Below are 17,426 nucleotides of genomic sequence, written 5' to 3'. Positions count from 1 at the left end.
TACAATTGCCTTAAGCATAATTTAATAGGGCATACAATACATTGAAATGAAAATAATATATTCTCGCTTGTATATCCTATTTTATACATTCCTTGTGGATCACATCCCTGTTTTCACTTGAATATCTACAGTCTGTACTTCTCAGAAAAAAAATCTTTAATTTAGCTACTAAATGCTCTAGTTGGTATGAAATTCTGTAACTTCTGACTGAAGATTTAATACATTTTAGAATGTATTAAATCTTGAATGCCATTTTCTGCTAAATGTAGATTGATTCTTTCTTGAATGCCAGCTCCATTTTGCTTAAGTACAGTCATTTCAAGACAAAAATAAGAACTAAAAACATCCTAAAATAATATTGAAACACTCTGAAACTGTATTCTGATGGGTAGTATATATTACGTGTGGAAAGCCAGGATCTATCAATGTAGGGTTGCGGTTGCTGACTTGGTTGATAAAATAGGTTAAAGAAATATAGTATGGTTTGATTTGTTTTGATCAGACAATAGACTTAATGTGACATAGTCTGTGAGTACAGAACATTGACTGAACTATAGCATTACTTTAGTGTACTGTAACTGTCAAACCTAAGAATGTTAGGGTGAACTGGAATACATTTTCAAAAATAATTAAATCATCCTTGATGTTAAAGCTTTTTTTATTTGCGTCCCCAAATTTTATAAATTTGGAATGCCCACTCATATTTGGTAGCCTGTCTCAATGCTACGACATGTCTGATTTTGCACTTAGAGTGCAGAAGCAAGTGCAGCCAACCACTGCTTCTTATTAGCCTGTGGAGTCATTGCACTGGATTGCACTACAGCCTGTGTAGGCAGGACTAGACTCCAGTCACCTGCTCGGTGACAGGACTCATTACTGTGCAGTGAGGCAGGGTTGCACACTAAACTTTCCCTCCCTGGGTGACAGAATTCCAAATCATGGGAGCGCATAACTGCACCAGCGACTGGTGCTTTAGCCAGCAGCTCAGATGATGCAGCTTTTAACAGACAATAACTCATTATGGTCAGGCCTATTTAAAAAGAAAGATTTGCATACATTATCACGTACAGCTTGCATTTGGAGAGACGTATGTTTTTTAGACACTTTTGGAGGGAGTGTGCTTTATAAAAAGGCAAATAAAATCAAACCATTTCTGAACACGGCGCTGCATACAAACACGTGTATGCTTTGTGCGTTGAACTCTTTGTTTAGTGACATTTGCCGCTATTGGGGACGCAGATTCAGATTCTGCAGTTGTGATGACCACAGGAAACGCAGTAGTGACTGCAATCACTACACCGCACACAGAAAACAACAATGGCTGCCGTAAAGGAACTGAAACTGACAGATGGATGTTGATGATTTTAAAGTTGCTTCAATTTATTTAGTGCTGCAAAAGAGAGAAGAAGTACGAGAAGATCGTATGTTCGTACGCTTAATCTGACGTGGAGATGGGATGCAGCCAACACAGCTGCATTTACGTCGATGTGTGAACATCTTGGCTAATTCGGCCAGCAGGGATGTGCACACTGCGTTGGTCGAAGTCAATGTACAGTTTGTTTTCTCCGAAAGCACATCATTTTACGTCATTTAGTTCATACAATCTAACCAAAGTTCCACAGCAAGTATACTACCAGCTCAAATGCGGAATTTCATTCAACAACGCGTCAATTTGCGTAATTTAGTTCATACTAACTAGCAAGTTCGAAGTTTCCACAGCAAGTATACTCCCTGCTTTAGAGAGGACATCTGAATGGGGAAAGAAGGTTTTAGCATTTTTTAAATGCATAAGTCTTCTCTTATTGGCAAACATTTTAATTATTTGTGTTTTCACAAAATACTATGAGCAAATGTATATGCATTGGATTTACTGTATTTCCTCAGAGATCCAGCCTGTATTAAAAATGGATTAACAGATGCAATAAACATGAATTTCATTAGAGGCCTTTCTCTCTGCACAAATAGACATGTTGAGCAGAACTGTTCGTTGACGGGAGAGGCTTCACATTTAGAAATGCCAATACATTTTAATGCTTTGCATCTGTTCCTCAAATATGTGTGAAAAATGGTATTTGGCTAAAGTCTTAGATCCATCACCGTGAGCTAACACTGAATCATCTGCCTGTGGAATCTAATTGCATTTTAATTGTTCGCTCTAATGTGCAGGTTGGCAAAAAAGCTGCAGTTCTGACTACTGAGGCACACATTTCAAATCCAGGTTTTTGTCAAGGGTAAAACATTTGAATGAAAAATGAATGGGATGCATTCGAGGTTGCATGAGCCAATTTCTTTTCCCTTGTTATTCTAAACTGCTGACTCCAAAACCATAATAATGAAGCTGAAGAAATGTTGACATTTGCAGAAATATAAAGAAAAAGTAGAGAATGTACAGGTACACTATTTGCTCCTAACGTTGGTTCAAACAGGAAAAGTTAATTGCATATGAATATGAATGTGTTATAAATCACAAATAAATATATGCACGGTTTTGTCATTTCCGAAGTTGAGCGTAATGAGGAAATGCAGACTTGACTGGATTTTGAAAATGAAGTTATACCGAGTTTGTCTTCATCGTGTGCGTTTCCCTTCTGTTTGCTCACAGGTACACCATTCAGTCTCTGTACCGCTCGAATGTTGGATTTTACCAGTGCGTGGTGAGGAACAGGATGGGCACTCTCATTCAGAGGAAAGCGGAAATACAGGTGGCTTGTAAGTGCAAATTGACTACATTGCGTTGTGAAATTTCTCCTGTGCTGTGTTCAGGTGTCAAGAGGCGATTCGTACGCAATACGGTAGCAAGTGCAGAACTAGATTCTTGCATTATCATTTCTTTCCATTATTTTTCAGCACACCCTGTTTTGAAATTCTTCGCTTTTACCATGATAATGTTTATGACTGCATAAACAATGAAAAAGATCAAGCTGTTAATGAACAGTAAATCTCATTACAAGAATTATCATGACTGGGTGAAAGTAGAGCAAATATTTGACTCTGTTCAATCAATAAAGTATTGACCTCATCTTATGTTTTCAGTCTTTCGTTTAACTGTCTGAACTGGTCACTCCTTCATTTCACGTAAAGGATAGATTTTCTTTGTACTCGTCGCTAAATAAATGCGGTGTAGCGTTGGCGTAAAGGACGTACGGATGAATCGGTTGGCGCTTACCGATGCCCCTCCGTTTTCAGACATGGGAAACTTCGTGGAGTCGGAGCAGAGGAAGACGGTGACGCAGGGCAAAGCGGCCGTGCTCAGCTCGCCGGCGGTCAGCTGCTTCCCCCAGCCGCAGGTCACGTGGTTCCGAGACGGCTACAAGATCATCCCCAGCGGCAGAGTGTGAGTAGCCCGCTGCGGCCCTGCTGACCTGAGGTGGCCCTCCTTCCGGCGGTGGCTGGGGAGCGATGCGACGCTCGTTGGGAAGGTTAGGCAGAGCTTGGCACCGGTCACCCCCCTGGCTCCAGACCCGTGGCCCCCCTGTGAGGAGTGTAATTGCCTGCAGCATTTACCCTCAGGCCTTTGCAGCAGACTGTAGTGATTGCCAAGGATTCTCCATTGGTGCAGGATGCAGTCAGCTGTCCCTCAGGAAGAAGCACTCTGGTCAAAGTCGCGAATGAGTGTAGCAAGCCCGGGCAGCCTCCCCACCCCCCAATCCCCCCCGCACCTCATCCGAAAACTGCAGTTAATGCCTGATATTCCCACCCTTTAATCTCATTGGCTTTGTGGAATTAGCAGCTCACACAGTCAGTAGCTGTTAATGGAGCCTGGAGTTATTATCACTCCTTCAAAGTCTCTTTAATTTAACTTAAGATATTTTTTTTTCCCGTTACTATATCTGGACTATAATTTAGTAGAGTACCTTGTTTTTAATAACAATGCTCCTAGATAGTTTGAAAATAAATGTGAGAAACATTACAATCAGTCAAATTCAAAGTCATTGGCTAAACAGAAATAAAAGCACCTGACTGATGGTTGTTCTTGACGCACACTTTACCCTTTAAATTTAAAAAGTACAGTAAGCATAGGTTTCGGTTGACAGATGTGCTCATTAAAGCTAGTCGCACTGTACAAAAAAATTGGTTACAAAAACAGAGTAGGAGTTGACTGAAAGGATTGTGTTATCTCTAGTCCTATTCTTACAGGAAAAAAAATGGGAGGGAGTGCACCTAGTTTTAATACCGTTGTAGTTGCATTTTGAACGAATCAGACCTTATCAAGTCCTACAACACAGTCTGATCTGGTCAAGGGCTGATACAGAAAATGGGCTATTCAGCCCACAGTTTGGCCCACACACACACACGCACGCAAGCACGCACACACACACACACACAGCAACAGTCTAGGCTGAGGTGTTAGATTGAGCGGCATGAGGCAATCGAGATAGCTGCCAGGCCCATTACACAGGAATTGGATGTGATGTCACATTCTTAATTGTTCTGTGTCGGGAAGAGGAGCAGCACAATCAGCCTGGCTGGATAAAAAGAAGCAACATATGGTCCGAATGACTCCTGCCGGGAGACACCTTGGGCAAGAAGTAGGGTTTACTTTACCAGAGATTCTGCATAAATATATGAAGTAAGATGAAGAGGTGAACAGCTCTTGTAGACACGCAAAGTCATTCTGTGGGACAATATGGCCCGGAATCAATAACCAGTTACAATACCATGAAGGGGAACAGATCGGTCTCCATACTTTTGATAACGTACGCCTTAATTACTTGCAGGAAATGTATGGGAGGGAACAGTTTTCTTAATCTGGGTTCGGAATTGTGACACGGTCCCTCAAGGCAAGGCTTTCCTGGCTGGACGCGGGTTTTTAAATTGCCTCTCTAATTAGCAGCGCACTCTTGCATTTCTCAGCGAGCATGTTGCCTGCAGATCCCAAACGCGGTGGCAATGGGAATCAATCGCAATTGGAAGGCCAGCTTGATCATTTATGGATCAGAGCCACTCTGGCTCTCGGCATACAGTCAACTGAGTGGAAAAAGAGTAATCTTGTGTTGGCAGAACACAAACACTGAAGCAGGAAAGATGCTCGCCGGTAGTTTGGAGAAGTCTGAAGGTACAGATGTCAGTTTAATACATAGAAAGACCAAAAGATGGCAGATTTTGTTACACACTGGGAAAACAAATTATCCTCCACCTGTTGACCTTCCTACAACTTTGAAAGTATGTAGGCCTTTCAGGGAGGCATGGTCTTACTGATTGAAGTGATGGCAGTCACTTTTCTCAGCAATCATGGATCAGCACAACAACACAAGGCCTTCTGTGGCAGAGAGGGCGAGCTTTAAATAATATTAGCGTAAATATAGCAAGGCTGAATGAAAGCGCTGGCTAGGGAAACAGACTTGTGATGTCTGAGAATTTGATTCTGAATTCTACGTGGAATGTGTCCGGGTGCATGAAATGCTGCACGGATTATCTATGTAAATACAAGCAGCCAAGAACAACCACTTTAAAACAAATGTTTTATCATCATATCATTCTTAATGCATCTGCATTATAGATATTATAGCATTGTACTCCCATATCTGTCTGTCATCGTTGTTTATTTCTTTATTTGACCAAGACAGAACGGAGAATGCACACTGACAACAGTACAGTGATTGATACAGCAGACAGACAAAATCATTACATGTCAAGGCTAAAACACTTTCAGTAATATGGGCATTATTAGTGCAGTAAAAGTTGAGAAAAGAAAAGATGTTTGACAGTTGCCAATGTGTGATTCACTGTGGCCCTAAACTAACTAGCATAAGAATAAAGTTGTATCGTATTGTATTGTAACACAAGAATAGGCTATCCATTCTCCTGGCTTTCTGTGTACTGCTTTTCAGAGAAATGTGGTCACCTCTCTGGAACAGCAGCAGACGTGCTCCAGACATTCCTTTCACGCTCGAGGCCCGAGGTTCCGTTTGCACACACACGAGGGAGGCTGCTTCACACTCTCTCTCTCTCTCTCTCCCCACACCTGACAATCATTCGAGACGCAACCCGGCCATTTCCCCATCACTGCCTTATCACAACATACGCCACACCATCATCACTGTCACGCCGCATTGTACGCTTATGCGAGCTCTGTAATGGCAGCAGCCCATGCGCTGAATAAAAACATATCATCAGGTTAAAATCAATGCTTTAATGACACCATAATAACTTTTCGTTCTGTTCAGATATACCCCATTGTTTTTTTTTGTTGGTATTACTTCATATGCTATGATGGTAATATAGTTGATATAAAATGAACACGCATTCAGCGATGTCTTCAATTTGCTACGCTGATGCATTGTAATTGAGCGTGAAAATCACACACATCATTGAATTGATTAAATTGATCGGATTCCTCGGTAGGGCTCGCTGGTTTGCTGAAAGAAGCATCGGCTGAAGTAAGTCTCCGGGGGCAGATTTCGTTGCATTGTCTTCTGTGAAAACGCATCAGTGAATATGGCAAGCCAGTCGGTGAAGGGGCACGAAGGGTACATTCACGCGAAGCTCCTTTGAAACGATTTGCTTGTTTTTTCACTTTCAGAAAGATATGTCCCCTTTTCCCCCCTCCATTTTGGTATAACTGGAATCGCACATGTCACTACAGTGCCACCTGCGCCCGTGCAGAAAGCTGGCCAGCTGGAGCTCTGGCACACCTGCGCTACAAACCAGCAGCCACCTGATCATCCGGAGGAGTCGCTACTATCTTATGAGGGCAGAGTAGCCTCCCTCATTGGATGAAGCTGAAGCCTATTATGTCATGCCACACAGCACAGGCACAGTCTTGGGTGAATCACTGCACTGTGACCTAGTGCATTAGCTGTGTAGTGAACTACCTGTCTGTTCATTTACTTGACAACAAGGTGGGAGTTATTCAGAGTGATGAGAAGGTTAATTTGGATATTAATGAGCTAAGAATGGCTCATTAATATCTTTAAGTTCAGCTGAAGACTCCAGGGGAAGATTTTATTGCATTGTCTTCTGTACAAACGTGGTGGCCTGGTGTAAATTGATCTCAAACACGTTGAGCCATAGTGCTAAAAGAGTGCCTTCTTTAGCTCGTGTTGACATGAAGCCTGGTTCATTTAGAAAGGACCAAATTCCGTTAAACACGTGGGACCATAAATTATGAATACATAGATGAGCAATTGGAAAACAAAGTAATGCACCAAATGGTTATTGTAATGGAGTGCTATATTTGACTTCCAACGATCTTACTGGTACTTTGGAAGTAAGAAGTTCTGTCAGGTGACTCTCAGGGGCTATCAAACTGGGTCCCGGGAACCCCAATGCCTGCTCGTTCTTTTGGAATATCTTTGCGTAGACTAACTCTATAACACTTTCAGCAGAAATAAATAAATTCACCTGTCAGCCTACGATTTCTTCAGTTTAAAATATGTAATTCCTTTTTGAGGGAATCATTAGCCATACAGCACAAATGAAAGCATTTTGTTAGTCTAACCTATTATAAAGTGCTTGCTTGGGAAAATGGGGACATTTATTCTTCGTGACATGCACTGCTGTTTCTGACAGAATGTGGCTCGGGGGTAAATGATCGAGGTGTAAAATAGTCTGATTATAAACAATTAGCAGCTTATTATATTTCACTAGCTGCAGTAGTGGTTGGAACCAGTACCGGCATACATAGGTTTTAAACCCCCCTGTTCTGCCTGTGATGTTTCTTTTCCAAGATCTAGCTTTTCACAATTAGTGTGATGCCTTCTGCAAAACCCCAAGTGAAGAAGGTGATTGACAAAGTATGTGATGTGATTTACTGAGTTTTGCAGTTGTTTCCAGACAGAAAACAGGGGGGTACTGTAGGTAATGGATTTCTTACCCCCTATCTGGAGGGAACTTAAATTTGGCATTATTTTGGGTAATGGTACCAGTTCCGTGAGTAATTTGCTTCAATTTCTATAAACTCATTATCAATGATTATACTTCATATGAAATATTTTTACCAATTTAAAAAATACTTGGTAGCTTGTAAGGTGATAAATTAATTCCCGCAAGGGTGGGTTTCATTTTACACCTTCAGATTTAATACACTAAACTGATTAAACATCTCTCTGTTTTCATTAACACTTTTTTTCAGAATTAATAAAGGACAAAGAAAGCAAATATTTGTGCATTTTTATTGTTTTTCAAGGACATTTTGTGCAAAATCAAAACTTTATTGGGTGGGGGAGGAGGTTGATGTGTTCTGATTACTTTTTGAACTTGTCTGCTCACAATTTCAATTCACCCTGATAATTGAAATGTCCCTCTGGTCTCTTAATGTAGCATGAAATAACAGATTGTGTGCAATGGCAGTATGGCTCCCTGCACCAGAAATGACAGCTTGTGGAGCTTGTCGATGCCCCGCCCTGTCCAGGCAGAGTTGTCTCCTTTTCCCCCCCTTGGAATGTAAACACTGGCAGTCAGATACATTATTCATAATTGGCCCAAACGCTTTTTCCTTCCTTTTCAACATCAGAACAGAAGCATTTCACAGAAAACACCAACTGTCAAAAAGAAAGTTTCATATAATGGGAAAGAGGTTGATGTCTCTATTCCATATATTATGGTTGTGCAATAGCCTTTTTTACACTGATTGTGCCGATGATGTTTTCTGTTGAGCACCTGCAACAGGGGAGTAACGCCGTGCCTACTAATACAACCTAAGGCGAATTCATACGGTCGCATCAGTTAAATGGCTCTGAATGCCTCAATTGCCTTAGATAATGGCTCGTGTAGTTAATGATTGAGCTTTGATTGACTGCTCTCTACCTGCCAGTCATCCGACTGCCACTGGATCACCGGTAAACAGCTGCATTATTTAAATTGCTGCGCTGTATTATGCATAAACCTTCCGCGGGTTTGTCTTATTAAATGTGAACACCGTGCTTCTGTCAGCTGTTGCGGTGGAAAAAGCACGTCTCTCTGTTAGCATAGCGCATTTTCTGCCTCGTTTAGCCAGCCAGATTCCTGCAGACTCTTCATAGTAGGAGTGGCCTACTGCCCACGGTGGTGAAACGATAAATGGCCAGTTTAGTTTGATTTAATCCCATGAAGCCATTTCTGTCTCTGATGGTAATGCAGCTGGTGGCTCAGAGTGCCCTTGCAATGTTAATTACGGCCAGCCATCATCAGTCAACAAGACTGCCCTGGGCGGGGGCCCAATGGTCCCCCTCCCAACCAGCCTAGCCCCCGCCCCCCCCCCCCCCCATAGGCCTGTCTCCACATTTTTCACCCACTGCTCTCCATGCTCTTAAATAATTGAGTCTTCTCACACCACGGGGACTCCAGGTGGGGGCTATGGTTAGCACAATGACACAAGAGTTTTTCCCTTTCCACTGCTAAATGCCAGCGGGCAGACGCAACGGCTCTGAAGTTTGCTCTGCACATTGTCAGAATTCACCCCGGCTGGTTCTGTGAGAAAATGAAACGCGTGGCAGATGTTTTTTTGGGTGTGGGCTGCATTTACAAATCACTCATTTCAGGGCCACTGAGTGACGATGTGCTTGACACCGTGCCATAGATATAACGCTTTTTTCAATTTTTGTTCTCCTCATTTTGGAACGCACAGTCATGCTAATGTTGCGATGCTAATGACAGATGCAACTGCTCTCAATTTGGGAGAGTGCTAAAAAGCATGTGCTCTCCTCTCTGAAAATGTGATGTCAGCCCCTCCTGGTTTTTAGCACACCTCAGTTCGCAAGTCAGGCTCACAGAGAGGCGAGTCAGGGGAAGTCTCTTCACCTGCAGCTCAAAAGACGAACTTGCTGGCACCTGATCCACCTGCAGGGGTCACCTGTACGCAAAGAGATGTGTCATCCCAGCCGACTGAAAACACTCCCTTCTCTGGCCTGGAACAGAATTGTTTGTTTCTGCCCACGGTCAGAACTGGCACGGTCCCGATTCCATACCAGACCGCGGGTCCTATCTAAGCACTGTGACCCTGCCTGAACAGGATGGGCCATCCAGCAGCCCCAACCATGACTTTACATGGGCTCGCTAACTTCAGAATGCTTCTTTGCCATTCCTGAAAACATGCATTTTTACATTTTTTGAAACTCACGTTGAATGGGAATTCAAATGTAAATAAATTTAGAAGATTTAACTGAAAAGTAATTCTGGGAAAGATCATTTTAATCTAAAACTGGACATCTGCAACCTGTGCAGCTGGCATCTGCTGAGTTCCTGTCAGCCATGAAAGAAGCCCTAAACGCGGGGGACTGACATGTCCTGTCTCTGTCGGCAAAGTAGCACAGCCAGTGCTCTAGTGACCTGCAGGATGTAGCAGTAATTAATGCTGCCATGGTAACCTGATGGCCCAGGACACAGGGTTGTGCCCCGATGGCAGCTGACCCTAATTCCCAGTTAGACACCTCTGTGTAATGAATAAGATATAAAACTGAGCACTTGCGATAGGCCTCTGCTTAAGAAATATTTTTCTTGCATCAAAATGCAGTAATGCACATAATAGCTTTCCAACATGGATCAGACTAAAATAGAGCAGACTGCTGCCATGCATAAAAGGATAAGAACACAGTAGTGGAAAAGGTTATAAAAATAGGCTCATTTTGCATTATTCATATATTATCATATTATGAAATCAAACGAACGCCTCAGTTGCCCGATGGGTGATGCCTATAGCATTCCGTCTTAAAAGCAGTGCGGAAATCAAGTAAAAGGAACAGCATTCAGGACTGCCATCCACACGAACGATGAGGCAATGGCATTCCTCAATGCAACATTTTGTCCTATTATGGATGAGAATTTTAGGATGCGTTGAAGTGTGACAGATTTTGTGCATCTCTTTGAAGGAGCTTCTCTACCCTAGCTCCCCAGTGGTTGGAAAGAACTCCCCATTCTTCCACGAACCACTCAGTCACTGCTCATTTTCTACCCTGGTCTGAAGACATAGCTCTTCAGACTGTTCTTTGTTTAACAGTCTGTACCTTGAGTAACTCTAACACTACTCCTCCACAGGGTTACCCCCAATCTAGTATCACTCTCAGGTATCGCTTGTACAGTATTTTCATCAAGCACTTTCATTTTGCACTCTTCTTGTTATGTAGCGCTTATCACATGTCGTGTAACCATGTCTCACTTCTAGTTTATGACTTTCCCGAACTTTACTGACTTAGCCTATGCTTACCGTGTGAACTGGACTTGATGTTCATGGTTGTGGATAACGGACACTTTATGAGAATTGTACCTTATCTGACCTGTATTCTGTCGGTGCTCAGACGACCTTCGGTATGCACTTATTGTACATCACTTTGGATAAAACTGTCTGCCAAATAAAATGTAATGGCAGCGGAATTCTCCGTTTTTACAATTTGTGAATTACTAGCGGATAATAGGCAAGAAGAGAAATCGTGACAGTTTTCCCAGTACTACAAATTGAACCGCAAAACTTATCTTTGTAAATTTAAGGGATTAATTTGAGAGAAGGGTGCAGTAAATTGCATGTGCAGGGTTGTACCTTGGACTTTTAATATAAATGTATAAAAATTTGCCTTTACAGGAGTTCTTTCAGGACTTAAATATTCTGTGCTGACCTGACTGCTTGGTATTTATAAGGCAGAGCTCTGGGGATTCATTTTGTTAGAACCTCAAATACTGTCCTGGGATTGTAAAATTCTAAGTAATAAAAGTAAGAAATATGGGTCTTACAATCGTACAATCTTACAATGTGTCACAATCCCTCTAAACCTTGTGGGAATAGTTCTTTGGTGACATTGATCATGTTTTTATATGTGCTGTACTTAGTCTTCCTGGGTAACATTTTGTGTGGTCAGGCACCCAGCCTTGCTGCTGAATTTCCAAAGAAGCAGAGTATGTTGGTGATCTTCTTTGAAAAGAGCAATCACGATCGTGATTTCACACTGGTCGCATTGTAGTGCCGGAGGCCATTTTAGTGGCTGTGTGAAAACAGCAGTCTCACCCCGCTGTCAAGTTCAACGGATTGACCCGAAGTTGCCGTAAGCCTGGCTAGCAACCACAGCCTTTGTGATTGTAAGAAGTAAAAACAATCACCCCAATAAACAGGAAATTGTTACAGGTGTTAGTCTTTACCTGGGCTTTCATCGGTTACCCTGTGGAGATTGTTGTGGACTTGTGAGAGTTTATTATACTTTCACTCTCATGCTGCTTTTATCATTGAAAGACAGAAGGGGCGAGAGAGTGAGAGAAAGAGGGAGAGACCAAGGGAAGTGGGAAGTGGGGGTGGGAATGAAAGAGATGAGATGAGAAGAAAGAAATACAGAGGCACAGGGAAAGAAGAGCCTGAGTTGGACAGAGGGAGAAAAGGGAATGTATGAGGAGAAAGAAAGAAAAGATAGTTTCATTTGAAAATACTTTTTTACTGTTTCATTTGAGCTGAGCACTTGGATGTAAACCAGCCATCAGCCCCCTGATATAAAAAACAAAGGTAGTGTGTATGCTGATAGTCAAGTGTGGCATTTCATCAAGAAGATAGTTTCAGGCCAAAATTGTGCTTCTTCAGCAGATTTAGCATTAACTATTGATTACAGAAATTAATTCTCTCCATTCATCAAGAAACTTAATGAATGAAATATGTGCACTATGCAAAACTCATAAATAATTCATTTTGTGCAATTACAAAGCACTTCTTTAGAAAATGTAATTAAAGGTCAATAATAATTGTACAAAGCACTGTCAGCTTTTACTAAAAAGAGTGGAAAACCCGTGCTGCTATCTAAACACAGCAATGACCATGTTTCTTCCTGAAAATGCATGCATTCTGATCTTTCAGATCAGAAAATCAATAAACCAAGCTAAACCCATAAACACCCACTTACACAATGTAGCCTGTTTCCGCCTGTTTTCAGAAAACGGAATCCAATTATCATTTGATAAATTTTTGTCTCTTCCTTCCATAGACTGTTCTCTTGTAGTGATACCAGCGTCCTGCACTCATTCATTGAATATGTTTGCCAATTTTTACTTTTTAAAAACTTATTTTTCAATTTTCCTTCCTACCTGAATGCAGATTATCTGATTGCAGGGGAAACAATGCAAAGTTACAATCTCTCCTCAGCATTTCAAAGGAATGCTTGAGATCGCATTATTGTATGTGTTACAGACCTTCAAAACAACTGCCTGCCAGATGCATACTTTAACCGCCAGTAGTTAGTGTTATAATTGAAAATAGGGGACTGCTTCAAAGGGTGTGAACATGGTGGGGTGGGGTGGGGTGTTTATTTTGTCTACAGTCTGCTTTCTTATGCTTTTTCACAAAACAGATAAGAGAACTCTAGGCCCAACGTTACTGGAGCCAGCCATTTGCTAATTTGAACAGATTGTGGGGTTTCGCTTTGGAGAACACCTACATGTTTGTTGAACAAATCAAAGTATTTTGCAACAAATGTGTGTGTTTGCGGAACAAAATAACAGTGTTTTGACTGGACCGTGAGGCCCGGTCATTGGCATTTCACAGTGGCCCAACCGAGTGTTACAGTCACAAAGCCCCCCGTCCTCTACCGAATGTGCACGCGTCCCCCCCTTATCTCAGTGTTCCTTTTGGCGTAGATTCCAGTTCCTGGCTTGTTGCAACATAGCATTCTGCAATCTGTATTCAAATTGGAATTCCCTTCATTCTGCAGTCTGGGCATGGCTCTCTCCTTCTCTAAAATATTGCAACAGTGTCACAGCCACCTAATTAATACATTTGCTGGTCTAGTTGCTCCTGATCCAGTGTTAGAGGGGCTAATCAAACTTTAATGCAGGTCAGATGTACAGCGTGTTTGTACTCTAGCTGTCGGTTGAATGGAAGGACATTTCCCTCGTTAAAGTTACAGAGCACCCTGTGTTACATACATCCTTACAATATATTGTAAAAATAAGGACTTTTGCTAAATATAACATTAAATGTATTTTTCATGAAATATTTCATATTTTTTATAAATAGATTCCTATATCATAGAAACAATATACTCTATCTCATAGAAACAATAATATGTATTCTTATGTTGGAGTATCGCAGTCTTTTCTGACTGTGGTAATATAGTTTATATTTAAGTTCACTCCATGTCTGTGTGTTTGGTGTGTGTGTATGTGCGCACACCTTGACACGTTATCTTCTGTGCTGTACACCGCTAATTGTGGTCTGTTCCTACCAAAGTACTCCGTTGCTCTTCTGTGATGATGGGTCTGTTTTTGTTTTCGAACGGAAGTAAAGATTGCACGGTCGCAGAAGGAGGCCAATGTAATTATATATCTAAGTTATGTTAAAGGAGAGTAAACAGGGATTATAATTGTTTGTGGAATGTGTTTTTCGAGAGGACGGAGTGAAAATTATACGGTGAGAGGTTGTTATTCGCCGCGGTGACAGGCCAAATTGAAGATTCCTCTGTGCTGACAGGATATAAATGGGACTGGAGTGCTTTTCATAATCAGGGAAGAGGAATCACCTTTTTTTTTTTTTTTTCTTTTTTTGTTTTTACCTCTGCCAGGACCTGACAAATCAAGTCAAAGCAGTAAGATGGACATGTACCTTCATATCTATGAATTTTGTACTTAAGGACACCAGGAGATGAATTGATCATTTCATCCGGAGAAGTGTTTCTCTGTTTTAATCTTGGCGGAACCTCTGTTAGTTTCAGTACAAGAAGTTCTAAAGCTACAGCGATTACAACTATTTCCACCTTGAAATGAAGAAATACTTTTTTTTCTAATTTTTTTATTATTAATATTATTGTTATTATTATTAGTGTTATTATCTTTGTACTTCTCAGCATGTTGCAGAAATTGAGAGTGAGAGCAAGAGAGAGAGAGCAAGTCCTAGAGAGAGAGAGAGAGCAAGTCCGAGAGGGAGAGAGATAACAGGAACCGTGCTAATTAATCATGATCAGCTCTATAATTACTTGTCACTCTGATGGATCCATGGGCGAAACAGCATTTCGCTCAGAAGTGCAGGGACGGGGCTTGATGTGGTGATGTGCCTGGTGACTGTCACACAACTCCTTTCCCACAATTCCCTGGGTTCTCAAATTGATACTCCGATTCTGATTTTTCACAGGCTCCCTTGCATTCACAAATCCATTACTTTATTCTCTACAAAGGTTTTTGTCAGTATGAGTGGATCCGTCAAGCTTTTTTTTTTTCCTGGAAAGAGCCGACATGCCATCCTGTGCAGTCAGTGGCCTTGTCTGCTGCTTATAAGACCACTCTGGACAGCTGCTGTTACCTCTGAGCGTTAATATGCAGATGGCTACCACTCCTGAATAATGAAATTACTTGTAAGGCTCCTGCAGAGAAAGGCCGTTTTATGAATCTCGTAATCAAGATGGTTTGCATTCACGAAGCATAATATGTGCGATTGTGTAGTTGTAAATTCCCCAGATAATGACCAGTGAGATGGAGTCCTCCAGTCTGTGGACGCAGCTGGCCATTCATGCCTACTACAGGTATAAACACTTAAAAGGCATCAGCTGGAGACTTGAAAATTATACCTTTTGAGTTCTCATATATTTTCTCTGCTTTAATGTAATTTGATTATAATACCGGATTATAAAACAACATGAGCCTCTTCCAGTGTGGCTGATTGCCTCTTTCACAGGAGGAACACTTAATAAGGCCTGTAATAGTTATTGCATACGCCTGCAAATTGGGTATGTGCCTCGCCTATATTTATACAAGTAAAACCCAAGCAGTGATATTTGGGTAAATGCAAAGCATTTACACTTGTGACAGTAAATTATCGGTGAATTACACTCTACAGTCCTAAGGTTTTCGTAGTAGAATTATTCAGTTTATCCATGAAGCAATGTCTTCTACGACAGTAGACAGAGTAAATGTTTGTTATTTAAATCCAGAACTGAGGTACACTACAAAAAGCCCTTCCCTAGAGCATATTTACTCATACAAAATACATATGCAATCCAATGATTGGCTGCTTTGTTATGGTTTTCAACAATGGGGCACGTTGCCGTGTTCTTTGGAAGCTGCCCCTCGATTAGTGTTCTGTTGATCATAGCCATCATTTTTAACTGATCGATTGAAGAAAATGAGAGTCAGAACCTTACAATTTCATTTTTCTAGATATTTTTATTTTTCTCATCCATATTTAACACCGAAATATCTGGCACGTTTCATTCCTGATTCTGCTCTGTTAAAGATGCCTCTGTATACATTTTACTGAAAAGGTTTAAAAGTTTAAACTGGCCGCGATCACTAACTGATTGTGCTAATAATGACGCTAATGATAGAAAATGAATATACATTCAGTTATTCAAGTTTTAATCAGCAGAAGCGTTTAATCAGAGCTTCTGCAAAGTTTTGAATGTGGTAACTGTCTCTTCCATTTTAGTTTCCAGCTGTATTTTGAAGAGTGAAAAGGTTGCAGCTCCGTTCAATAAAAACCCAAGCTGCTGAAAGCCATAGCGACAAAGATAGAACTAAAGGAAACACTTGGTTTCCCCAGTGGTGTGTTCATCTGAAGTGCCGGTCTTAGGTACGCTGACGCACCCCACAGTTCGAAACATAATCCTGGCCTTGTCGGTACCTACTGTAGCCCGGTGTGATATGGACTACCGCCTGATTAGCTCAGTTAGCATCGCCCAGAGAAGGAGGGTTTCAGTGGAAGGGGTTTTCCTGTCCTGTCCCTCGAGGTTGAACCCTTCGAGGGACGGCAAACCTGAGGCAGCTGCGGCGTATGTGCGCCCCGAGGCAGTGACTGCGCAGCTGAACTGGTGGACTCAAAAGGAGGCGCAGCCTGGCCAAGCTAGAATACTGCTTTTTAATGCCACGGAAAGTTTCAAGGTCATACAACTCCCTGAATGTTACACTTTTTCACTGTTTAACAACTGTAGCTTAATATTTTTTATGGATTTGGTTGTTAAAATATAAAAATGTCAAAGCCCTGCTAATTGTCATTAATTGAAATATGAAATATTAATTGTCAGAAGCTTAATTTATCTGCGTTGTGAATTAATTAAAAATATGGCACTTAATAAAAAATAAGACTGTTAATAAGACTGACCACCCTTTAAGCAAAGGGCTGCTGTCTTGTAGAAGTGTTCTGTCACTTCATCTTTTATCTTACTTTGAGAAAGAGATTAACTTTTTACTTATTTTCAAATGGACATCCTAAAAAGCACAGCACACAGGTTTTAAGTGAACTATCCATCCCCTTTGCTAAATTATGCAAGAGAAAAGTGAACAAGTCATTTGAAGCAGGAAACGGTGAAATCAGATTTTCTAAGCACAACTTGCCAAACTGTGATTTGTGTGGAAAAATAAGCTTTTTGTATTTAATTGTGAGGTAGTATTAAGGATGTTGATTGAATCCAAGACTTTGTGTCTAAAATGACCCTGCCTTCACAAACACAATACCTGCTCATACCCTCTAGCTCCTGCCCCGTGTCTCCTGTTCAAGGATCATTGAATACTTGGATGTTTGGATTGATATTGGCAGATATGTTCTTCTGGTTTCT

At 41.3% G+C, this 17,426-nt stretch overlaps 1 protein-coding gene across 1 annotated transcript in view; it reads left to right on the top strand.

Moving 5' to 3' along the window:
- sdk1a (sidekick cell adhesion molecule 1a) overlaps positions 1-17,426 on the top strand; it is a 281,598-nt gene that overhangs the window by 122,542 nt on the left and 141,630 nt on the right. Inside the window, exons 3-4 of the mRNA XM_064315729.1 lie at positions 2,603-2,709; positions 3,187-3,334. Of these exons, the coding sequence (XP_064171799.1) occupies positions 2,603-2,709; positions 3,187-3,334 (255 nt within the window). The remainder of the gene's footprint in view (positions 1-2,602; positions 2,710-3,186; positions 3,335-17,426) is intronic.

This window comes from Anguilla rostrata, chromosome 17, assembly GCF_018555375.3.
Source record: "Anguilla rostrata isolate EN2019 chromosome 17, ASM1855537v3, whole genome shotgun sequence".
Classification (NCBI taxonomy): Eukaryota; Metazoa; Chordata; class Actinopteri; order Anguilliformes; family Anguillidae; genus Anguilla; species Anguilla rostrata.
This window is presented reverse-complemented; position numbering and strand designations above follow the sequence as displayed.